The 26181-nt window shown below is 39.8% G+C and overlaps 1 protein-coding gene across 3 annotated transcripts in view; it reads right to left on the bottom strand.

Annotated features, from left to right (window-relative positions):
* NID1 (nidogen 1) overlaps positions 1-26181 on the bottom strand; it is a 61550-nt gene that overhangs the window by 20831 nt on the left and 14538 nt on the right. For 2 of the 3 annotated variants that reach the window (XR_013949693.1, XM_080588296.1), the window contains exons 10-19: positions 24736-24864; positions 21353-21496; positions 20485-20607; positions 12964-13188; positions 12183-12355; positions 10071-10197; positions 4992-5163; positions 2871-3028; positions 1338-1461; positions 114-226 (exon numbers count right to left, since the gene is read on the bottom strand). Coding sequence is in view for 2 of the 3 variants with exons in the window: in XM_080588296.1 (XP_080444422.1) it covers positions 114-226; positions 1338-1461; positions 2871-3028; positions 4992-5163; positions 10071-10197; positions 12183-12355; positions 12964-13188; positions 20485-20607; positions 21353-21496; positions 24736-24864 (1488 nt within the window). In the remaining variant the exon portion in view is untranslated. The remainder of the gene's footprint in view (positions 1-113; positions 227-1337; positions 1462-2870; positions 3029-4991; positions 5164-10070; positions 10198-12182; positions 12356-12963; positions 13189-20484; positions 20608-21352; positions 21497-24735; positions 24865-26181) is intronic. The other variant, XM_080588295.1, reaches the window with a different exon arrangement.

Here is a 26181-nt window from a genome sequence, read left to right as displayed (position 1 = left end):
ATAACTAGATTTAAATAACCATCTATATCAGTTGGAAGCCTTTCAGTGGGAGCTGCTACTAAGCTCATTTACAGGCTAAGGTGTTGCGCATCTGGAAAAAAAATGAGGATTACCTCCTGGGCACTGAGCAAAGGCTGTAGTGATTCCATAGAGACGGGAGCGCTTGTGAGGCTGGAAGTTATCATTTTCTATCGAAACCATGCGATCCACTGCTACAACAGCATCCCTGCCACATACAAGAGAAAGTAATGTGTAAGTACAGGGAAAAACAAAACAAATCAAAAAAAAAAAAAGAAAGATCTGGAAGTGCTTTATTTTGACTAATAGGAAGTGATGCCAGAAAAAAAATCCACCAAGACCTCAGCTTTCATGGACAACTCAAGTACATCACAGCCCTCACGCTAGGCAGCAAAAGGAGCTTACTCTTATTGGAGGTACTTCCAACACAGGAGATGTCCCTCTACAGGAACACTTCTGGTAGTAGTTTTGACACATTGCATATCCTGCCCCTCCAAAATGTTCTGTGACATAGACTACATAGATACTACACGTAATGATTATGGACAATGTTGTGTTTCAGATGAAGCATTTTATCTGAAAGGAATACAGCTGGTCATAAGTAATTTTTTTTTCCTAGAAACAAGAGAGCACTCAAGACGACAGAACTGCAACACAGTTTCTTAAGTACCCAGAATAGCATTTCCCAGCTATTAGGTTCTAGCTTAGAAATAATCATGCTCATTAATAGCTCTTCTTGCTGCAATTGATGGAATCAGTTGTATACAAATTTGAACATAAGCCCACATAACCATTTACCTCAAAAGAAAATACTATGTATTTCCAGAAAAACATCCAGCACACATATTTTAAATATATAAACTCTAAAGTCTCAATCATTTTTCAATGTTTTAGTTCACTTGCAACAAAGAGTGCCACCAAGACAGTACAAGTGTCTTCTTATTTCTGGTTGAACAGTCAGATAACATTGAGCATGGAAGGCCTTGAGTGACTAATTTCTGTCCTCTACAATCCAGCAAGAACAGCCATAAGGAAAACATGTTAACTCCCACTCCTTTCCCAAAAGTGTTCAGTGCTAAAAGCATTTTCTTAGAGGACAAACCAATATGCTGAAAAAAAAGAAAACTCGGTTAACTGGCAACATCAATACATCAACTCTGCAGATTCACTCCGCCCTGCAACAGCTATTGCCAGGAGAAAAAAAAGAAAAAAAGAAATGTGTGAGAGGTCACACATGAGAAACGCAGCAAATACTTCAGTTCCTATGAGACAGGAAAACAGAATAAAGCATTCCATAATTCCTTTAGCAGATAACATACCTGCGCCAGTCTGTGTAGTATAAATTCTTCCCATAGCTTGTAACACTAAAAGGATACTGAATTCCTTCAACAATCTTTCGTCGACCAAACTGATTAGGGTTCATGCATTCCAGTTTCTTTGTACCTGCATGTAGTGAAACAATTCAGTTTATTCAAAAACAAGACCAAGAGGGCTCTCAGGGGGTATAAAGGGTAAGTGTAAGCATGCAAGCATAAACAGAATAAAACTTCCTGGAAGTCTTTCAGTCTGCTGCTTAGACAAAGCCCTTCCCATGCCAAATTGCCACACGTGCCAAAGACTGGATGGCAAAGTACTCTAGTGCTAATGTAATTAGCACAGCACCTAACTTACTGGAACACAAACATCCAGTACAGCTGTGACTTTGCCCACATGTTGAAACTCTTGGTACAGAAACCAGCATCCTCAGGCTGGGGTAGAAGCTGACAGAAAGTCTCCTCCATTCTGGAGGGATCCTTCAGCCACTAGCCAAGTTCCACCTCCTCTGGAAGGCATTTTTCAAGTTGAGTTTGGTAAACACGTTCCCAAAAAGCTTGATGGGTTGGGCCATGAAGACAATACTGCAGGAGGAACATCCAACTTATCGATGCAAAAAGGGTGTTAAAAGGTCTAGCTCTAAGTCTACTACACACCTCGGAAACAGGCTAGAGAACGTAAACACCCATAGATTTTTCTTAAGTAGTGGGTTTCAAAATTAAGAGAAAAAGGGATAAGAGACTAAACTGAGAACAAAAGAAGAAGAGAGGAAAAAAGAAAGACAGCACAAGGAGAAACATATGAAGGCTGGAGAAATTCTCTTACAGTGAAAGAGAGAGCTTGATCTTTTTAATTTATCAGTAACTTGAAAGGTGACTTGAAGTATAAAAGGACATCCATAGGAAGAGATCTCTGGCAGAATCTACAGTGGGAAAGACAGCAGGATGGCAAAAAAGAACAGTTGAAATGAGGATTAAAAGCATGCTTTTTTTTTTTTTTTTTTGAACGGGTAAGACACTGGCAGGAAACCAGCAATGTGTCAATGACAGAATTTCATCTCTTGATCTCTAAATACAGTATGAATTGCTTTTTCAAGGGTTGCTTCAGTCAAATATAAGCCAGGCTTTACCTTACAACAGGTTACAGGGCTTAGAACAATAATGCCAAGGTGATGTTCTGTAGATTAGACAGATCAGTGTTCTTTTCTGGTCTTAAACTATCATCTATGAAAACAAAACTTCCCCAAAGGCCTAAATACTATCTAAACATAAAGCCACATGCAAGACACACAGATATAAACCTGCTGCATCCCTGGAAAATCTTCTGGTCAGAATTAAAGTCTTTGAGCTTACAGCCTCTAATGTGAACTCAACAGTGGTCATATGAACAAGTACAGTGAGATTATTAAAGCCAAAAAGCAAGGTATGAAATCTAAGACTTAGCCCAAAGAGCTATAAGTATTAATTGGCTGGGCATCCTTTCAGGATTGGACAATTATTATACTACTATTATGAAGATAGATTTCAACACCTATTTACCTGCATCTACCCAACACAGCATTGAGGAATAAGGATCAAATGTCAGCCCATTTGGTAATCCCAGATCATCCTTAACGAGTATTTTCCTGTTTGTGCCATCCATGTATGAGGTTTCAATTTTAGGAGCTTCTCTGTTCCAGTCAGTCCAGTACAAGTTTCTTAAGAGGAAGAAAAAGGCAAAAATTAAAACAGTGACTGATCTCAAAGGATTGTTGTAATCAAGGAAAACAGTAAAAACACAGAAATAACACCATCATCCCCAGATTAGTTAAATCCATAGGAAGGACCACACTGCCCTTGGATATGGAAGCAACAAAAGAATAGTGAAGATATGTCAAATGTTATACTCCCATTAAAAACTAAGAAAGACAAGCACACACACAAGGAGAAATGCTTTTTCTATATTGTTTAGGTTATGTGCAAGATGCCAGGCAAAACCACCTCTACTGCAACAGTTCTGTGGACTGGTCAAAACATACATCCCTAACACTCCTCCTCACCAGCCGTCATGTCTGCTCAGGTTAAACAGCAGCAGCATTTGGCATGCATTTGTGGAATTCATTCAAAATTACATTTTTCTTGTCAGCATACTAACAGTATGCAATGGAAGTGATTAGAGCAGACTATGGTCAGAGGAGAACCCCAGAGAAGGCCGTAAATTCACTGATACTTTATTATTAATGGTCATCAGTTAGCGGTTTTTTTTTTTCCTTGAATATACTTTCTGGGTCTGAGAATTTAGAGGGTCCCTCAATGCAAGCACCTTTGCTTTTTTATCCCTAAACCTACCTAACAAAATCTGCTATGAGACAGAAGCCAGACCCCAGAGCCCTACGCTGTCAGGGAGTTTCTGCATGGAACTGGTCTCCCCTCAGTCTCATTATGCTTGTGCCTCTCCCTTTCCCTCACGCTATGAAGTGCGTTTCTTTTTCCTTACTCTGCTGTCAGTTGATGCACATGCACAGATGTTTTCATCCCACAATTATGTGACATATAGGAAATGTTTATTTTATGTTACGTGAATGCAAGAAGTCAATGCTATTACTTTTCCATTTAATTTTTGTCACTCAAATTTTTAAGTGCCATATGCATTCTTTCTCGCTACAAACATTGTTTGCAAACATCTGGAATGAGGATGCTCTTCCAAAACCTCCCCCTGAGCAATATGCTACATTTGTTCATAAATTAATTGTCATGTAAGAGCATTTCAAATGGCTATTATATCAATTAAGCAAACATTTAGTACAGCTTTGCAGCAATTCATGACTGAAATGAAAGTTTCTTTGCTTCTAAGCTTCTGAGTTTTTTGACTGAATTCTCTTCTCAGTCGCAGCCAGGTTACAGAAAGTTGCACCACAAAAATAGCAGGCAAGGTCAGACATTAATCAACAGGCATCCAGCATTAGTAGTTCTAATTTTCCCTATGTTTCTTCAAATAGTCATGGGTTAAAAAAAATGTCAACAGATTAAAGACTACATAAAAGTACATACAGTACCATTTTTACAGACTGAAACCATAGCCTGAAAACATTTACACTTGCCTACTAATACCTCACTTAGCTATTTCTGTGACTGCTCTCTTTTTAAAATATGAAGTTATCTGCTTCTTCAAATAAAAGCCTTATAGGACCTCTCAAACTGACAGAAGTGAAAATGATGACATAATGAAAATAATGACACTCTACAAGTTTTCAAAGAAGGAACACTGTACAATAAAAATGGTTGTGATGATGGAAATTAAAATATCAAATTGATTCATCTAGTACTTTAGTCCAGTAATCTTACAAAAAACATATTTTAGATAAGGGCAGTGCTTGTCATCCTGCAAACAATGTACTGAAAGCAAGGTACAAACAAGTATTGGACAAATCTCTCATCAAAATATTGTGGTATTACCTAGCGGGCATTTTAGAAGTTTTATTTCAAGCCTACTACTCAGACACAGGACATGAGTGGGTTGTTCCATTTCTGTTCATTGTTTTAAGGAACTATAGTCCTGTTATTGTCTACAGACAGCCTAATACATGGACACAGAGTATACACTGCTGTTAAATAAATAAATGCATAAATCTATTCTATAAAACCAAGCTTTGCATGTATATTTTGAAAAGGCATCCGTACCCTCTCACAGGATCCACAACAATTGCTCTGGGGTTCACCAGGCCAGTGTCAAAAAGGATGCGACGCTGGCGCCCATCCAGCCTAGCCACTTCTATTCTATCGAGTTGGGAGTCAGTCCAGAAGATGTTGCGACCCAGATGATCTACAGCTATCCCCTCCGGGCTTCCCAAGTCTGCAAGAGAACAGAAAAAATCATGCCTAGACATTATATCTTGTACCAATATACAACATCGGCCTCATAAGCATTCTCAGCTCTTAAAAGAGAAGTTTTCTTTCAGTTTTCTGGCTGTGGTCCAACAAAAGCCACTTTGCATCATTTGGAAGAGGAATATGAATTTTGCCTTATGAAGTTTAAATACACAGAACTTTTATAAACACAAAGAGCCCTTGGAGATGTGTCTGATATATAAATAAAAGATCTATCTGTAATCAGAGAAGGACAGCAAACGCAGTGCCAATAAACACAACAAAGATGACTTGTTTATGTTACTACTGGACATGGATTTTTAAGAACGTTGCCCTGAAATGCAACTGATCTGTAATCGGCTGGGGCACTGCAGTGCCTCATTGGTGCAGGGATGGCAAAATAGCATAACAGCTAGGCAGCAGCTTCCCCAGTTCTTCATTTCTTGCACTCTCTGGGTGTTGATTTACTAGGTTAATAAAACAGCTAATGCAGCTAGGTTACACCATGAGAGCTGCACACCCCTCTGATCACTACCAAGGTGCCCAAGTGCTAGCTAGCCGAAACTGCTGTCTAACATCACAGCCTTGCCAGTCAGCCTCCTTTTCAGGACAGTAGGGTTTCAACACCCTGTGGTGTTTTACAGGTCACGTTTAACACCTTAGACCCCTGTGCAGGGGAACAACAAGCTCTATACCAAGACTTGAGGACTGTTAGGAGGGCAAGAAGAATATTTGCATTAGCAAGGCCTAATGAAGCAAATGGTTTGACCAAACAAGCAAGACCATTGATAAGCAGTAAACAGAAACATTTTACAACCTAGAGCTCTACACCTTTTAGAGTAGGTTCCTGCCTTCTCAAAGACCTTCCTTCCCACCTCCAACAAGGTCCCCTTCACTCTCCAAGCGTTGGTTCTTCCTTTCCCATCCTCACACCTTTGAGCTTTGGCTTTTCCTTGGCACTTACACAGGAACAAGTAAAGCAGTTTGACTTGGGTTAAAGCAGAGTGAGGGAATTCCCAGCTTGATAGCTTTTTCCCCAAACCTCCCCCGGCCCATGTTTCCCTTCTTGTGAGCACCTCCTTTATAAAAGCCATGGATTTCACCTGTATTTCAGTCAGGGTTACAGCACAGACAGCCTGAATTGTTAAGACACTCATGCTTCATGTCTTATGTTACGCTGGGCTAGAATACAACTTATTCTACCCTCCTTAGCAAGTCAGGATCTAGAATAGATTTTAAAACTTTTAATATTGCCCCCTCTTTGGTACTGGGGGATGTTGCACTCCTCTGAGAACTGGATTTTATACGAAGTTTAGCAAATGCAATACATAAAGATAACCAAGCTCAAAGGACTAGAGATAATGATGTTAGCTAACTGACGGAATTTAGATCCACTTCTTTGTTTTTGCACAGCAACCCTTTTTGGAACATGTTTTAGAACTGTATGTGCACAGATTTTCTTGGACAGTTAGTTGTTCCAAAAGCAACAGGAAACAACAGATAATGACCTACTGCTTTAGCATTAGTAATTTCTAACTCACATGAAGGATGCAGAATAAATATATGGCACTTGGAAGTTTAATTCAGCCACTGTTGAAAAGCTGCCTTACACTCTTCAAGGTTCATTGAAATAGAGTAGGCAGGTTGTGCAGGATGTAGTGAAGCCAAAGACAGGTACAAATCAATTTTATTCCGATTTCAGTTCCAAAAGCAATAAAGAATTGCATGTGATCACTCCCCAGAATAGGCAGTGGCCCTTCATACCAGCCATCTGTCATAGATTTTTTTCAAATGCAGATCCACACATCATTTGAATGTACAGGAATGAGGGTATGTGGCAAGCTAGCCTTCTGTTAATTCTCAGGTTTATTTGCTGATAGCCATTAAACAAACAGATCGCAACACAAACTGCCTTTCTGGAGAAAAGGCATTTGGTCCAGAACACCAGACAGAGATACAATTTTGCTGTGAACAACAGTTACACGGCAGACTAAACAGCCTCTACTCTCTCATCAGGGTGGATTAAACTTAACCTGAACACATCATTTTAGATGTATGTTCATTGCTGAAAAGCTGGAAAAGATTAATTAAGATATAGTCTTTCAAGAGGCACAAATGTGTTCCTGCTACATTGTCATCAGGCCTGATACAGTCACAGGCTCTACCCCTGGGAAACAGACATAGACACATACAGCTGATATAATTTAGGCAATCACTACAAAGAGGGAAGCTCTACTTCCTGACCTGCCTACACAGCTGCAGAGCTCAGAAAGCCTCCAAAGGCTATACAGCTGCAGGAATAGATGAGAACTGGATGGAGCATCACAATAAAACATGTTTCTGCAAAGCAACTCAACTTGGATCGCAAGAACTTAAAAAATAATAACAAAAAAAGTGCATTCCACAAAAATACACATGAACAGAAGAACGCAGCAAGCAGCTGTAGCTCTCCTGAGGAAAAAGACAAATATCAAAACAAAACAAAAAAATAGTTTATGACAAGACTCTCATGAGTTTTCTGAGAGTGAGGCATTTTTCCCATTTCCTGAAATTTTAAAGTTTCAGTTTTGGACAGCATTGAGATACTCAAATACTGAATATTCAGCCTTATATTGTTCTGATTCCTTATCAAACCAGTTAACATTTCACAGAAAGTAAAGAGCATAGCACTGCTCAACATCTCTTCAGGAATGCCACACACATCGTACGGGGACAACAGGACAACAGAAATCACGAGATGTCTTTACACACACAATTCTTTTTGTAGCAGATCAAAAAAATGAAGTTTCCACATGGCATCATTACATTGTAAGCACCTTGAATTACTTAAAATAATAAAATTGAGTTGAAAGTCTTCACTAATCTTCCTAAAATACTGTACACACTGCAAGACTTTTAATGCATGCACACACTCTAGCATTAGAGAGACCAATTTAAATCTATACAAAATCTTTAGCAGTAGCAATTTCCCTCACTTTTAAAAAGTGCAGAATCTGAGGAAATACTTGAATAGTGGAATTTGGAAATCCTTGCCCCACTGAATCTGTATTTATACAAGCACATGCTTGCACTATGGGTCAGAATCCCTTTTAGATTGAATGTGTTGGAATGAAAAAGAAGTCCTACAAATATCTCAGCCATCAAGTTGTACAGAAATACCATAGTTGCTACTGCGGCTAGGGATGGCTTTAAGCCCTCCCTTATCCCTTCCCAGGACAATGGCAAGATCCCGGCTGCTCCCCCCTCTCCACTGCCCCTGAGAGCCTGAATGGAGCCCCAGCAAACTGGCTATTCTGAAGCACGTACTCCAGGCAGAGATACTTAAACAGATAAAGAAAACCAAAGCAAGATTATTGTAAAGTTTTAAAACTGGTTGATCATTTTGCCAAGTCAACTTCCTAAACTTTAGTGACAACAGTTGAAAAAGATCAAAAGCAAGGGCCACCTGCTCCAGTGACTTGACTTTACAGGTGTTCTACAATCCTGAGGATACGTGTGCATGCAAAAAGTGCCGCTAGCTATTTTTGCCCTTTTTTTTTTTTTGGGGGGGGGGGGGGGGGGGGGGGGGCGTTCGCTAAACCTGTCCTTTCCCTTAACCCTTTTTTTTTTTTTTTTTTTTTAAAGAAAAGTTTTCATATTGTAGATGGGCAGGCTTACACTTACTCTTCTAATGAAAACAAACACAAACTGCACTGAGCAACAGAGACCTGGGGGAAAAAATAGAAGAACAGGACATAATGTTTAAAAGCACCAACCCCACATTACCCTCTAGCCCAATTCTTGAAGCCTCAAGCAGGTCCAAGGGTGAGAACTGAATGAGACTAGTTTTACTGGTTCTTACTTTACAACTTAACTGGGAGACAAGGAAACTCGCAGCTGAAACAGTTTCTAGCCACCTTTCAGCTGTTCAATCCCCAAGCCCATGAACAGAGAGCAGGGGTTCTCCAGCCTCCCTGCTCACCCGTTACTCCCCAGCACAACAGACAGCTGACAGGCAGAGAGAAGGAGAGAAAATGCTTAAAGAAAACCAAATCTCAGCCAGTCAAAAGATTACCTACCTTGCTTGCCAGAACAAAATCAGAGTGACACCCACAGATAGTATTCAACGTGAGCATACCAAAATATGAGATCTTTCTGCAACTCTTCAGTCAGCTTTAGTTTTGATTGTGTCCACTAGTCATTCAACAGAAAGCTGACAACCCATCATCCTCCATTTCAAATCACAAATGGCACCAGCCATTTACTGCTACCCTTGTTACTATCTTTTACTCATTCAATAAGAAGCTGTCAGTCCAGCAGAGAACCATCCCTCAGTTCTCCCAGCAAGCCTATTCTTTGCAAAGAACTTCAAAAAGCATTTTGAAAATCCAGCTACATTATACTTACTGAATCACCTTTATTTGCACAATCACTGACTGTTGAAAAGCTTTCATAGATACATAAGGCATGACTACCCTGTGTTAAAACCAGCAAAACCCTAAATCAACTGTTAACATCATGTTTATTTATGCTTTTTCCTTCTTCATGTATTTACATCTTGTAGGCATTGCATCATTGTAAGCATGAATAACGTCTCTATTTACAGCAATCTGAGCTTAGTCTACCCGTATGTTCCAGCCTGCTCTTGTGCACTTCTGGACTTAAAATTAGTTTATATAAAGAGATCAGACTTCTCACTTATCTCAGTAGTGGAAAGGCAATGAAGTGCTACTGCACAGGAAATTGATTTTTTTTTCATTTTACATTAACCAGGCTTTCTGGTTATTGTTTATCAAAATAGCACTCACTTGTGATGCTACAGCTCAGGCAACAACTGGGAATTATAGATTATTAAACTTGTGTCTCTAATACCATTACTAGGAGGTAGCAAGACAAAGAACTTAGTCCTGTTACCTGTTTTGATGATGGTTGTTGGCTCCCCACCATGCAGGCTAGCTCTGCTGATCGAAGGGCCACTGATGTCTGTCCAATAAACCATCTTGTCCATGCAATCATAAGCAACTCCAATAATAACTTTGTCCTGTTGTTCAACAAGCAAATTAGGTCAGCTTATGCTAAACAAAACAAACAACAATGACAACAAAAGTATTTGCCAGCAGGTCAAAGTCTCAAGCCTGAAAAAACAAAATTCTTGGGAAGAGGTGAGAGACGGAGAAGACAGGCAGAAAAAAGGACAGTATGGGTAGTCATCATAGTGTAGCTTAGAATAATACTTTTAGTTGCAAGTTCCTTCTAACTAGCAGTCACCATTCACTGTTCTCTTACTCCAATGAAGCACTGTAGATATTAATACTGACCTGTTGGTCTTACTTCTATAATTTCTTCTGCATATCCATTTAAAGAAAATTCATGATAATATCTTACTTTGTTATTCCTCATCTGCTTTTTTCCCTCTCATCCTTTCCCTTCAAGGGCAGAACAATGACTTTATCAAATCTGACTGCTGTTCTGCATATTCATTAATCCATGCACAATGGCTGTGTTTTAGCACTTAACTTACATAGCATTAATTGACATAAAGTTACAGCAAAGTGAGTTCTTAAAATAAAAAATAGTTGAATGAAATACTCCATAAATCAATCATTCTGTTGGAATAAATATGCTCAGGGACAAGGAAGCAATTTTCTGGGCAAGAAAAGATAGGGCTGAAGTTTGAGTTCAGAGTGGAAACTCTTTTCTCCAAACAAATGAATGGCATTTTCTGGGTAAAACACTAATTTTGTATGGATTTCTGAGTCAATTTCTTTTTTATTTGTAACTTAAGATTCTCATTCATCGGATGGAAAATGAAAAGGATCAGCAACTTCTTACAAAGATGGTCCAAGAACATGCATTAGAACAGAGATGGACTTATTTTTGAGCCTACATTATTGCTGTAGGGTACTAAACAGTCTAAATGTCTCCACACTGTCACCTCCTAAATACACAACACTGAGATAGCACAAAACAAAGACAATACTGCGTGCAGAAATCGAGAGTTTAACTGAAGTTTTAATGAAGAGTTGCATCTTGTCTTTTGGAAGCTCTTTCCTGATGATGGTTCTAATTACTCCATTTAAGCTAGACCCAGTAAGTAATGAGACTAGCTGACAAGGATTCAGAATTGTTTCTCTATATCAGCTTAACTACCCACAGTATTTTCTTTAAAGCATTGCTGCAACAGTGCTTTGGACAAGAGACAAAAGCTTGATTTTGCCGTTGCATCACAGCACAGTTTGTGGTACTGTGTACTTAACTGAATCTGGGTAATTTAGTCAGTATCTCATCTATTAGGCCACCATGCTACCTGGTGCTGTTATCTTTTATAAATACACTAATACTAGAATGAAAAGAGAAATCCCAAGCTTCAGGCAAAATAAATGAATGTGATGAAATTGGAAGTGGAAAAAGTTTGTGCATGTCACAGGTGATGGAAAAGATACATTCTCAGCATCAGGGATTCATTTTCAAGGAAAAATGATTCTCAAGATAGTAGTAAGAAGTGTGGGAAAAGGATTTACCACCCACTGGGGCTGCACATGGAAAAGGAAGCAAGAAAAAAAAATCTATATATCTGTAGCCAAGAATGCTGAGAACTGACTGAGAACATGAAGAGATTAAGACTTATGACAAAATTTTGAGGGCATAAGAGGAAAACTCCATATACTGCTTTTGTAGGTCTCCTGCATTTTTATACCACAGCCAGAAATGAATAGAAAGCCAATGAAAGTGTAAGGGTAGGAGTGTTTATATCATGAGCTGTTGGAAACACATAAGATCACAAATATTAGATTTTTATCTTATGATCTATTCTTTAAAGGCAAATATTTTTTTCTATAGCTTGGTTTTTCTGAGTAGTCAGGTCAAGAATTTTCAGTGACAAAGTGACAGGTTACTGAAATTCTAATGAAGAATAAAAATTGAATTTGGAACTTCAATTATCAAATGACATAAAAGACAAACATTCACTTTGATCTTTGCTGCAGCTCTTCCAAGACACGTGGAATTTTATAGTAGGTTACTTACTGGAATATGCAAGAGTGCTTTTGCACCGTTTTTCTTCATATTGTTTCCCTCTAGTGGAACATGCTCAATTTTCCCACTTTGGGCAAAGAGCAAGTGTGTTCCTGGAGGCAGAGGTATCGTGTCTGGTCGAACAGAGGGCCCAATAGCAACAGGAGGAGCAGCTGTGCTCAGACCTTGTTCATAGAGAAAGAAACAGATGGAAAAAAATGAGCTTGTACGGCATAACAAGGCCTCTTGTTATTTGCAGATACAATTACAGCCAGGCTTCTTAGAAGGAAACAGCCCTATAAGTAGACACTAATAACTATAATCTGATGCAGAGAGCTTCTCATTTTTTTCCCTTGGCTGACAGAGAAGGAGCAATTGACATAAAAGGTCATGTTCAACTCTGTAATTGCTTGTTCCATCAAATGTTCAAAATCTTCTTATTTTGCAGTTCAAGTGAGGAAGACGTAAGAAGGAACATCTTTCATTTCCTGAAACAACAACCAGTTACCACACATTTGTAGCTGCCACAGCTCCCTGAGGGCAGAAACTATAGAGGCCTCTCACAGTTTCAAGGCACAAAAGAAATCAGAAAACCATCTTTCTTAATCAGTGGCACACCACAGCTGTCCAGATGCCCTGGCTGAAGGAAAAGCATATGCTAGAGTTGTCAAAGGGCTGGGACAACAGAAGTCTGCACTGCTCCAAGTCAGTGCTATATGTCAGGGGCCCCGTATTTGGAGACGGTGCACTTCAGCAGAGAGACACACAAAAGACAAGTGCTTCAGCCACTTACATGGTGGTTGAACTCCTGGGCCACTTCTGGTGCCATCAATCTCATTTCCATCCCTATCCACACACCAGCAATATCCAGTGTTGGAATGGCACTGAGTGGGCAGGTAATTGCCATGCTCATCACACTGAGGAACGAACTGAGCCACTCTCATCTCTCTTTGGAAGAAGGCGCCCCCGCTTGCAAGAGCTACTTCTTGCTCATGCTGACATCTGGTCTTTTCCACTCCTGTGAAAAAAAAACAGACTGGTGAATACTTCTGTTTTAACTAATAACTCTGTTCCACTAACAGTTACTATGCACTGACGATTTAAAACAGGAGTATTCTCACCACTGGAGGAACATTGTTACAAACTTTAAAGGCATATACCTTCAGTGCACCTTCAGAAAGTCTGTCCTATGTAAATTTAACACATTCGCCTTAACTTCACATCATTTCAAATATCTTTCACTGGGTAATGTAAAACAGAACAAGGAGCTCCCCTGCAGCTTCCTACATCGAAAGGTCACAGACAATGTTTTCCAGCTTCTGTTTTTCTCCTAGAAGCACATTAGCAAGAACATTCTGTCCGACTTGGGACCCCCCAAAGTCTACTTGTTTGGCAAATACCCATGGGCCTTAAAATATGAGTAATTAGCCAGACCATACAGTGGGTAAAGTATTTTTTTTTTGTAATGCTAAAAGTTGAGTTTCCCTTCAGAGGCATAAGAGAAAATCAGGACACAAGGCAGATGCTGAGTTCTCTATGGAGCCTAGGAAGCAAGTCAACTCTTTGCTCTGATGCATAATAGCTTTTTAAAGCTCTGGCATCACGTTTGAGCCCTCATTTGATATTTTAGACTTACAAGAGGAACTGCAGGAACAGTTTGCCCAGTGCCTGACAAAGCATGGAAGTGAGGCTATACTGAAAACAGGAATACTACTATGCATACTGATAAACATGTGATACACAGTGGCCACACCAAATGCTTATGTGTTGCTACAGAGGTTACAGAAGAAGACTAACTTTACAGTTTATCAGGAGATAAAGGGATTCATTTCTTTTGTTTTCAAGTTTACAAAGCAGTCTGGACTGAAGAATAAATCTCTGTTGCGCAATAGGGAATGTCATCTAGATCAACATATCCTTTCAGATATGAAAGAGCATAGTGAAATTAAGAGAATGCCATAAAAATAACATTCTTCCTTCTCTGCACAAAGAAATCTGGGTCACTTTTACCTTACACTTGAGACTCATAAAGGAGTCTTGCACAATGGGAAAGACTTCTAATTCCGGGGAGTATCTTCCTGCTGTCAGTGATTTCTACAGACAGCTAGAAATACTTACAACAGTCTGTCTGATGAAGAGGTTGAATATTACACTTTCTTCTTTTTACTTTCTTTCTTTCTTGCCTGGTGGACAGCCTAGACCCAGCCCAGCTGAGCTAGAATCTAATCCCATGTGCCTACAGACTATCATGGTGTAACAGTCACACAAATATCAAAAAATAAAGGGGGGGGACTTTTTTTATTAGTATTATTTAAACCAGTTATGCAAGCAAAAGCTTTGGAGAAGTTTCATGCACCTGGACACAATTAAAGCAATACAAATGTCTGGAGAACAGCTCAGTCCAAGCAAATAAAATATTTGGCCTCAGCTTTAGTGTGGGTGGTGAAGGGCCTTGAGTCAACCTACAAAGTCAAACACTGAAGGAAAAACTCCATTATCTCAAATTTTGTTTATAGTACTCAAAATACCATGCAGGTAAAAGAAATGTTGATTCCAGTAGGATAGTTTTATCACATTTTTTTTTAATCTAATTACACGCATCATTCATGAGAGAAAGCAGGGAGGAATACAGGGTATTAGTAAACTGACCCTCCCTGCTTCTGTTCTGCAATGCATTCGTGCCATCCTTTGAGACACTATTAGCTCCTCCTAAGTGGGATACAAGAGCTAATGTAGAAGCTGGTCAGTTTTCCTTCCTGTCCCAAATCCCAGAATTAGAGAAACTCAAACAGATTAATCTAGTCTGTTAATTTTTAAAAAATAATAATTTTATGAAAAGGAGTTAACAAATATAAAGTATACAAAGGAGCATACGTACTCCCAGCTTGGACCCAACTGTTACACATAAAATATACTGGAGTTATTGGGAACATGAAATACCAATGCCTGCTCAAATTTCAAAAACAATGCTCACATTTAAATCTACAGACTTTATACAGGAATACTTAAGGAAGCTTTGAAGAGGGGTCATATTGGAATGATCAAAACCAATCTCACAAACGCCTTGGTTATGCAATTATCCCCACCAAAGGAAAGAGATTAGTCAACCAAATTAGTTTCCAAAATCAGAATCCTGTTTCTAGAAGGCAGAGTATATGATTTCAGAGTATATGATTTATTCTTTCTAAAGATCCAGACATGCCAGCTGGTTGGGATAATCTACTCATAGTGCTTACACAGTCATACATTTTACTCAGAGTGCTTAAGAAAATAAAAGATGGCTTAATTTTGCAAGCTTTAAATTGTGTTAATTAACTGTCTGAAATGAGGCTAGCTATAACGCAGTCTGAAAGATGAGATTCACACAGTAAATAAAGCTTTGGTGATCTAACAATACAAGTTAGACAAAACATATAGCAAGAATTGGCACGTATTTAGGTCATACAAAGGCTACTTTGTAAGCCAGCTTTCAGACACAGACAGGGCTAGTAAGTTTCCTTTCCTTCAGTGCATCAGCCTAAATGAGAAGGTTCCTTAGAGCTCCTCCTTTAATACCCATACAGTAATATTTCATCTAGTTAAGGCTCTTCAGTGATATAGGACAATTAACACTAGAAGAGTTCTCTGGTCTCTTGACTCTTATGTGAGGAAAATTTCCATTAACTACACCAAGAACTAAGAGCAAATAATGCTTAACTGCTGTAACCTGTGCCATTACATCTACTACCATACTTGTTTGTAGCAACTGGAAAATGAAGCATGCCTTTTCCAAGGTTCCGCGACCTCCTCACTAGGTAAACTGAGCTCACTAAAATCAACAAGTGGATTCACAGTCAAATGGAAAGTTACTCTTCGTGGGAGATACTGTATACATCATCCTCTAAAGACAGAGACTTGTCTTGGAAAATGACAACCCAGGAAAGCTGACAGCAGATAAGCAGCTCAGTGTGAACACCAAGCTAAGTCCTGTTGGGATTGTGAGGGGGTATCAATAAGAATTCAGCAGATACACAGGGAACACCATGCAGGTATAGAGAAGCAAAGTTATTACTCTACATGGGATTAATAACATGATTCAAGGAATAGTGGGTCCAACTCTGGTACCCAGAGTTGAAAAGAACAGTGAAAAATTGAAGGAGCATACAGAAGGGAGCTCTGAGGAGAGAGGCTGTAGTAAGAACGTAGTGAGAACAGAGAAGAAAGGCTGCTGAAGAAGTGATGCTCCATGGACCACAGCACACCCAAGTCAGACTAGATACGTGAAAGGGTGCATCCTGAACTCAAGCTAAATGAATACCCTTTCTCAGAAAAATAAAATTGCAATTTAATGTTTTCGGCATTTTTTCCAGTTGTTTTATCAACTACCACTAGCAACACAGAATTTAAAAGTCACTGAAGAATACCACAGAACTTGAAAAAATGAACTGGAAATAGCACAGATACTGAAAGTGGACCGGATGAAAAATATACACCTACACTTTCCCAACATAAGCCAAAAAAAAAAAGGCATATGCAAATATTCAAAGTCTCTTTTGGTTATAAAGGAAAGATCTTGTGGTGGCACTGCAGAAGATAATTTATGGACTTTTTCAAAAAAGATGGAGGCCGAGAAAACAGCATGAGAAACAGGGATGTATGGGCCTTCTTCCCTTCCACTTTGTAGGAGGGATTACAGCCTGGTATACTATATTAAATTCAACCCACATTCAGAAAATTTTCAAGATCTGATATAACTACTCAAACAGGTTTTCATTCACAAGCTAAAGACAGAAAAGTGATTTAAAACTGTGACCAGTATGCAACCGAAGAGTACTTGTTTATTTCTTATGTGGATCACTTTATTCCCCACATATCACAAAGAGTTATGCTGGCACTTTTAACTGCTGTTCTCAGACATTGCCAGAAAAGGAAGAGGAAAGACAAAACAACACACTTCCCTTTGTCCATTCACTTTGCATTGCAATCCTTCACTTCCAGTGCTGCCCTGTAAGTGCATTTCTCGTGTGAAACAGATGGTATGCAGAGGACCGCTGAATGGCTCTTAATGGTCAGACCCCCTGTCCAATAATCTAGACTTGTGTCTGTTTAGTAAACAGTGTCTGGGGTCTGCAGGGGTAGAAACACTCAGACATCTGGTTTTTGAAATGGAAAAATGAAGCGTGAGGAAATAATGAAGTGCAGACATTCTTAATAGCTGTGAGCAGCGGGGCATTCCAGCATCGTTAACTCTTTCATTAACCTGCTGGTTTACTCCTACCACATCCACTCACATACAACTCAAATCCATCTTACTTGTTAAGGCTGCTTGCTACAAGAGTTGCTCTTCCCAGTGGTAAGATTCAACTGCATGCTCCACGTAATAATGAAGACTCCACACAAGCAAGCAATTGTACACGTTGTTCAGAAAAGGACAGGAAAAAGAACAGAGTATTTGGACGAATGAAACTTTCCATGCTGTTAACAACCAGGAAAGACTTCAGTGACTTGACTGAGGCTAACAAGATCAAAACCTTAGTGGGTAAAAAGGGAAGAAAGGCTCTCTAATAACATCTGAATACAATGGACTCTTTTCTGCAACCTCCATCCTGAAGCAACTTACTTTACAAATTGGGTGCTAAAGTAAACTAAGCTGCTTTTTGCTAGGCTTCAGAAAGTATTTTGATTCTAACTACTGGCAGTGATTAGCAGTCGGATATATCCATTTTAAAAGCACTAAAGCTTTAGCAATAAATGACATCCCAGGGGCAGCTATTGTTCTATTAACTTTCAAAGAAGGGAGGAGTAGCTAACTTTGTTATCAACGCTCCCATTGCTGCAGGCCAGCAAGGCAACACAGATGCTCTGCCCATTAGTCAGGGTTCAGCAAAAGTAAGACTTCTTATCTATAAAGCTGGGGGGAGGGTGGGTTTGGTGGTTTTTTTTGTTTGTTTGTGGGGTTTTTTTTTGTTTTTTTTTTTTTTTTTTTTTTTTACTCCTGCTTAAAGAATTTCGTGAGCAGAACCAATTGATGCAAGTGTTTCTAAAGCACGTCTTCTACTGGTAGTACAAAACCACATGAAAAAACAAAAACAACAAAAAAAACATATTAACCAATTAACAAAACCTGGCCGATCCCCACCCACTAGAACAGTAGACACAACTAAACTCTCCAAAACACTTTTTTGTTACCATTAAAGCCCTGACTTTGAGACATCCCCATTCAAGCTACATTTGTGTTGAGTGTGGAAAAATCACGAAGCATCCAGGATAAGTAGTAATAACAATATTAAGTTAGTACAAAATACTAGTCTGTACTTAGCAGTTTAGTAGACACACTGTGAAAAGGTGTTTTTCCCAAAACAAACAAACAAAAAAAACAACAACTCAAGTATGCTATCATATACACTCAGAAGAAATTAAATATGCCTCGGTAATAGAGCTAATTGGTTAAATTCAAGTAACAGCCTACCGAATCATAGAATCACAGAATGGTTTGGGTTGGAATGGACATTAAAGACCATTTAATTCCATCCCCCCTGCCAGGGGCAGGGACACCTCCCACCAGATCAGGTTGCCCAAAGCCCCATCCAGCCTGGCCTTGAGCACTTCCAGGGATGGGGCATCCACAGCTTCTCTGGGCAGCTTGTTCCAGGGCCTCACCACCCAAAATCACCGGCCTGAGCTACAAAGGGGCATGTGCCAGACATGAACACAGTATTTCTGCCTCTGCAATTGTTCTTGAAGAACTGGAAGCTCTAAGGTTTGATTTTGCTTCGAGCTACTCACATCAAGTTTCTTCTCTAGGAGTAAAAATCCTACTTTTATCAGCAGGTTCGTTGCTAAATATTTTAACATTGGTCAGAAACACTGAGTAGTTCTACATTCATCTGGCACTAAAAGAAAAATATGCATGGACATTCATGATGAGAAGTACGTTGAAAATAATACTGGAAGACTCACATACAGTTGCAAAAGCTTGAGCTTCAGAATTGAACACTGCAAAAGCTCCTACAATTTACCTATGATAGTGAAGTCTACAGACATTGGATGGTTTGACATAGTACGTGCTGTTGAGTGCACGATGAAGCCATGCAAATATGATCTAAAACCAGAAATCACCTTGTGATTTTTTATGCCTCTCCTATATAAGTTACCCTTTGCCTTTTTTGTTTTGAGGCATTAGCATCGTACCATGCAAAAACGTCAGAACTTCAAATTAGGGAAGACAGTAGCAAAAAGGAAAAAATTAAGTTTCAGCAACACATCAGATAGTGATACTGTGTCATGCAGACAAGCACTTTTAAGGGAGCACATCAATCATTTAAAAAAACCAGCTTTGAATCATCAAATACTTTGGATATCATTAAGACACAGTGCAGAAGCTGGTTTATAAAGACAGCTTTTCCTTCTTCAGTCATACTGCTTTTTTTTGTTTCTTTTCCCTTTGGCTACATGCCCTTTTTACTCTTGGCTGCACATTTTGACTTTTAGTCTATGGAGAGGTGCAGGGTGGTCTGTAGCCCAACAGCAAGAATCTCAGAAGCAGGGGAAGTGCGTTCAAATGTACTCAGATGGTAGGTTTTATGTATTTCCTGGATGAAAGCATTCAACGTTGTGCAAAACTTGAGTGCTATCACCTAGGTTTGTCATGCTTTTGAATTGAAGTAACTCTAACAATGCTACTTTGTGCCTTATGGTTCCTTACTAAATATATGTATTTTAGCATGCCTACAAGATCAGGAGTTATATACTTCAAGACTCAAACCACAATGCAAGAACAGAAGTGTGGAAGGATAAAGAACTTTCTGCTAAATAGAGAACAAACTGGGTAAGTACAGAAACATCTAAGAGAGCTAGAAACTGGAGTTAGTCTTTCTGGATTCTCACTGGCTATACTTGGAATGTAGGTATCTGGATCTCAGTGAATTCCAGATACGTTCGTCTCATCCTTCGCTTTTCTCCTGTAATGCTACATTTAGTTTACATTACCAACAGTTCCATGTTTTATGATACATGACTGCTGCATATGCAAAACAAAATCAATCTGTTGTCAAACCATCACATAAGGCAACTTCTAAAGATAGCATCATCTTTGGGCTGAGAACTGCTTGGGGTAGACAAACAAAACCTAAAACAGGATACTGAGCAGGAAAAGTGATAATAGTCAAGATATAGACTTTGGCACAAACCTGATGCAATTCAGAACCTGAGAGACTTGAGAAAGAACAAAGTCCCCGGTGAGACAATTTGTTCTATAGAGAAGGCAAACTATCATATAACCTCCAGTTCTCCAATTATATTCCCGGTCCAACTTTCAAGAACTGTAAAATTTTACCTCCTAATACACACTGGAAACCATCCCCACGATAACCTGCCTTACACTGGCAGCTGAAGGACCCAGGAGTGTTGTAGCAGAAAGCATCAGGATGACAGCGGCCCTGTTGACATTCGTCTGTATCTGTAAAATAAAAGACCAGTCTTAGATAAACATACCTCATGATGAAAGATAGCTTACAAGTCAGAGTGAGGAATTAAAGTGCAAATCTGGCTTATTAGTTTCAGGCTTCTATTTTAGGACATAGGAGTAGAATTACAGACCTTTGGAAGAATACAGAAATGCAAAGAGGAAAAAAGCATGCATGTATTTTAGATTCTGCCTTCCAGGAAATCCCTCTACCATGCTACTCTGATGGGTAACTGGCACTGTTAATACACACAGTATTTAATAGGTTTCTTTCTCCATGTTTCTCAAGGAAAAGACTTAAAAACAAAGCAAGAGAGGTAGGATTTGGCTAGCAAGGTTTACAAGATGTTTTTAGGTAAGGCTGCTCTCCCACTACACTCCAATTGACATGAAACACAGCATAACATTTTTGCAGATTCTGAATTCTGAGCACTATGTGATTCCCTCTTAGTAACATAAACCAATACAGTTCAAACAATTCCAGCAGATGAGGATCTCATCTCCTAACTGCAGCTGCCGCAAAAATTGGGGCTACCTCACCTCAGACTTTCTGTAGCACAAATATTGAAGAGTGAATTCAAAAGTGCAGGGAAAAAAGAACAAGAGCTTTCAGTGCTTGCCTGCAGGACTCAAACTACAAACTTTCCTATTTTAAATCAGAAGCAACTATAGGAGATTGCAGTGACCAGCCAAGTTGTGCAATAAAGTGTAAGAAAACACAACAAATGGTACTACCCACCCTCACAGGCACGCCCGTCTCCAGAGAAGCCAGGGAGGCACGTGCAGATGTAGGCAGAGCCACCAGTGTACACACACTGAGCACGCTGAGGAATGTCACAACCATGTGTGCCTGTCTGACAGTGGTTTACGGCATATTCAACAGCTGCAGGTTAGATGTACAAGAGAGTGAAAGTTTGAATTTTCTTCCACAAAGCTGAAGCTTGTAATACATTTGTAGAGAGAGAAGAACAGCTGTGAAAGCACAGAGAAGAGAAAGGAGACAAGGAAACTATGTTTTGCTCTGGGGGCTGCTGTTGTTTTCCCCCCAAGACCTTTCCTTTCGCTGATGTTAAACCTTATTAGCGTTTCATAAGCGACTTACTGTCTTCTAGCACCTCATAAATGCTTGTTGATTTAGAGCAGGGGAGAAAGGCTACCACAGCCACAGATCCTAATATCCATGCCAGTTTTGTTTATAAACTGGAAACCTCACTGAAGAAATGTAAGGCATCTCACAAAGGCACCTCACATGTTAGCTGAGTAGCCAGTTCACTGCGCTGGGAATTACTAGATATCCTGCTACACTAACCTAGCACTGACCCAGGGCTGTCATCACTTGGCTACGGATAGGAGCCGTGACTCATTCAATAAGAGATAAACACATTTGTCAACTATTGGAGAGATTTTGACCAACTGTGGCAGCTGGGACCAGTCCTGCAGCTTTCCACAGCTTTCTCAACGCTGGCAGCCGTGACTCTGAAGGTACTACACTGCTTTTTATACAAATCTATTCCAGGTAAGGCAGAGTTTCAGCAGCTCTCTCTTATGTCGAAGAAGAAGAAAAGAAACCAAGGTATTTAAAAAAGAAAGAGGCAAAATACTACAAAAATGTTGTATACATTTATATATGTGAAGTACACAAGTTCACAGCATGCGCATCTAGGAACAGACTTCCAGCTGCTGTAACAGGGTCCACTGAGGCTTTCTTTATGCAGTTCTTCCTAGGAACTTACAGGGGACCAGCACCAGACTCCACAATGCTCCTTTCATCGCAGTACACAGATGGAAACTACCACAGTACCGGCAGGGAAAAAAACACTAAAATATACCATCAAAGCCAGAACTGAAAACAGGCATTTTCTTCATTTCTCTGGAGAAGACGACACCACTGTTAGAATAATTTCTATCTGTTCTGCTTGATGAAGTAATCTATTTAGAATTAAGCATTTTAAATGCTTAAGTTCTAGAGCTGGAATTTCTAGGGAGTCCCCCAGTCCTCAGTGGGCTAATTGGAAGACAGGATTCACTTAAAACTCTCCTTAAGCTGTTTGCTGAGTCACACAGCTGGTATGAAAAAGCTGCAATTCCAGAAAAGCTGAGGCAGAGTGGGTAGCCCAGAGCAAGCCACACAAGCACAAAGAGGGTAGCTGTTGCATTTTCTGAGATTCAGGTTGTTCACAGGCTGTAAACCCATAGACGGGGAACAAGATTACCATGGCATTTATTTTCACTCTGTTGGGAAACTACGGATCATCTTCCGCCCCCTGCATCTTATGGATGCAAAGTTTCTTTTCGATTGAAGGAAGGGATCATGCTGAAGTCCTTCAAGCTAGGTAAGGAGCCACTTGGCACTTGTTACAAGCATGACACATCAATTTCATGGAAAAGCGGTAGAGTGAAACCAGCAAGGCCATGGCTGGAGAGAAGAACATCCTCCTTCAGGTCAAGGTGACTAAAGGGTAGTGGTGGTTATAATGGAAAGAATATAAAGCTGCGCTTCCATATCTGACCCCATCCTTTCCTGTGTTGTGGAAAAAGTTGCCTTTTTCCAACTGTTCTGCAAGAAAGGAATAGGCTCATTGTACACTGAGTGGACATGAATGGTAATTCCTACTGGACAGAGGAATGGGGCTTGTGACTGGCTGGATGGCTGCACTCAGAGTTCTGGTCAACAGCTCCATGTCCAAGTGAAGATCGGTAATGAGCAGTGTTCCTCAGGGGTCGGTCTGGGGACTGGCACTGTTTAGTCTCTTTGTCAAAGACATGGTCAGCGGGAGCGAGTGCACCCTCAGCAAGTCACCCTCAGCAAGTTTGCTGATGACACCAAGCTGTGTGGTGCAGTCAGCATGCTGGAGGGAAGGGACCTGGACAGGCTTGAGAGTGGTGCTGTGAGTACCTCATGGAGTTCATCAAGGCCAAGCGCAAGGTCCTGCATCTGGACTGAGGCAATCCCAAGCACAAATACAGGCTTGGCAGAGAATGGATTGAGAGCAGCCCTGAGGAGAAGGACCTGGGGGTGCTGCTTGATGAGAAGCTTGACACGAGCCAGCAATGTGCGCTTACAGCCCTGAAAGCCAACCGTATCCTGGGCTGCATCAAAAGTAGCATGGCCAGCAGGTCGAGGGAAGCGATTCTCCCCCTCTGCTCTGCGCTCTCGAGACTCCACGTGGAGCCCTACATTCAGCTCTGGGGCCCCCCGCACAAGAAGGACATGAAAGCATTAGAACAAGTCCAGAGGAGACCAAGAAATCAAAGGGCTGGAGCGGCTGAAGCAACGAAGACAGGCTGAGGTAGCTGGGGTTGTTCAGCCTGGAGAAGAGAAGGCTCTGGTGAGACCTTACAGTGGCCTTCCAGTACCTAAAAAGAACTTGCAGGAAAACTGGGGAGGAACTCTTTGTTAGGGGGTGTAGTGATAGGACAAAGGGTAATGTTTTTTAAACTAAAAAAGGATAGATTTAGATTAGATAATAGGAAGAAATTCTTTACTGTGAGGGTCATGAGGCGCTAGAACAAGCTGCCTAGAGAAGTTGTGGATCAACACAACCAATGATAAGAGAACGTGTAGTTTTTTTTAACGATGCAATGGTTTGTCCCTTGATATCAGGTATGGAGACCAAAAAAAGACAAAGTTTACTGTCAATTAGCTTTGAAACAAAGAAACAAAACTTCAAATCCCCAAAAGCCAAGGGGTAAGACAACAGAAAATAATTTACAGCCATGGTGCAGAAAAAGCAGTACCTCATGTTGAGAGTGAGACACTGTGAAATAAAGACAAATTAGTAACTGCTCACTTCAATTTTTTTTCTTTTACAAATTGGAATTTTACTTCTATGTGAAATCTACAACTAAGACACAGTACAAAAAAGACAGAAGCATTTCATTATTTTTCCATTTGGAAACATTTTAATTGGGGAATTTTTATGAGATGGAAACAAAGTACTTCAGGCACCTTCTTCAGTTACCTAATGGATTGTAGTCACTAACTGTAGAACAAACCCCTAAATTCAATTCATGTTAGAAGCCAGCATATATCCTAGAAGGTGCGTTCTGCTTCTGTGAGACAAATCACAGCCTGAAAGCCAGTGTTTTAATCACGGTGTTTTTAAGAAATTTGAAACTCACCAACACAAGTCTGTCCATCTGCTGCAAACTGGTATCCATCTACACACTCACATCGGTACGTTCCTGGCTGGTTATTGCAAACTGCATTGCTGCCACATACAGCTGGTTGCTCTGAACATTCATCAACATCTAGAATATTGTAAGGATTCCCGTTATTACAAATATGTATTTAATACTGATACCAAAACAAAAAAACAACAACAAAAAAAAACCTGCGCAACTGTTAAATAATAGCAGGCTTGAGTATTTAATCCACATCTTGGATAGACCATACCTCTTAAAAGGTACTGGTAACCTGAAAATCATTTTCAGGTAACTGTGGCCTCAGCTAAACTGCACAAAAACACAACCTGAAGAGATTCTATAGTGGAGTAGTAAGAGGAAGGCCAGGAAATCAGAGAAGGAGGAAACACTGTGAAAGAAAACACAGGCTACAAGGTGACCAGCAGCAGTGATGACTACTTGGCGAGCAGAACTTTAGGAAAGACTCCTTCTGTAGTTATCCATATATTAAAACCTAACGCATTAAAAAGAACTTGCACGTTATTCCTAAAGACAGTAAATGGCAAACAATTGATGTGCACTATTATGTTAAAATATGGATTGAACTAATACTGGGGATATAACCTTTACATTTGATCTAAAATACGTATTTTTGATCTTATATACCGTAACTAGTTTATATGGCAAAAGATTTAATTAACTCCAAAAGCTCACTGTTTACTTATATTAATATACATACACATAAAAGAGGTAGAGATCCCAAGTTCAGAAGCTAAAGTGACCTAAGATTTTATTAAACTGTGCAGCCTAACAGTCACCAACTGAAGTTTAGTTCACCTTAAGAGCATGTCTGGAAAAAATCAAAATCTTAAAGTAAGCAGGAGGCCTCTCTGAAGTTTCTACTATGACCTGGGGCATGCAAAATAGATTGAAATATGAAAAAGAAGGAAACTTCGTACTGCAACGCAATCTAGCTTTGTCAACCTAACAACACATTTCATTGACAAGAAGATAAATAAAGACATGGAGCTTTCAACTTTTTCAGTAGCTCTTACAAAGCATCTCGAAAAACTGTCAAATGTTACAAAAAGAAGATCTTAGGCAGAAGAAACACTGTACACAGCTAAGAAAAAATCTTCGCTAAAGAGCAAGACAAAGATAACGCATCTTCAAGCATTTCAACCCTGGATCCTAAAGTCTTGGACAGAAGGAATTTTCAAAGCATACCTTAAAAAAGATTATTTCAGTGGGTTCCATGTACCTGTGCTCTGTATGCATGTTACACATGCAATTCCTCATTGCCCTCAAGAACTTTTAATTTAGTTGACTCATTTTAACCAGAATTTGCAGAACAGTACATTTCTCACAGCTAAGTTTCCACAAGTTTTATGAAAAGAGCAACTATGTAAGAAGCTTTCTAAGCTAAAAAAACATACCCAGGTT

This window comes from Anser brachyrhynchus, assembly GCF_964034855.1.
Source record: "Anser brachyrhynchus genome assembly, chromosome: 3".
NCBI lineage: Eukaryota > Metazoa > Chordata > Aves > Anseriformes > Anatidae > Anser > Anser brachyrhynchus.
This window is presented reverse-complemented; position numbering and strand designations above follow the sequence as displayed.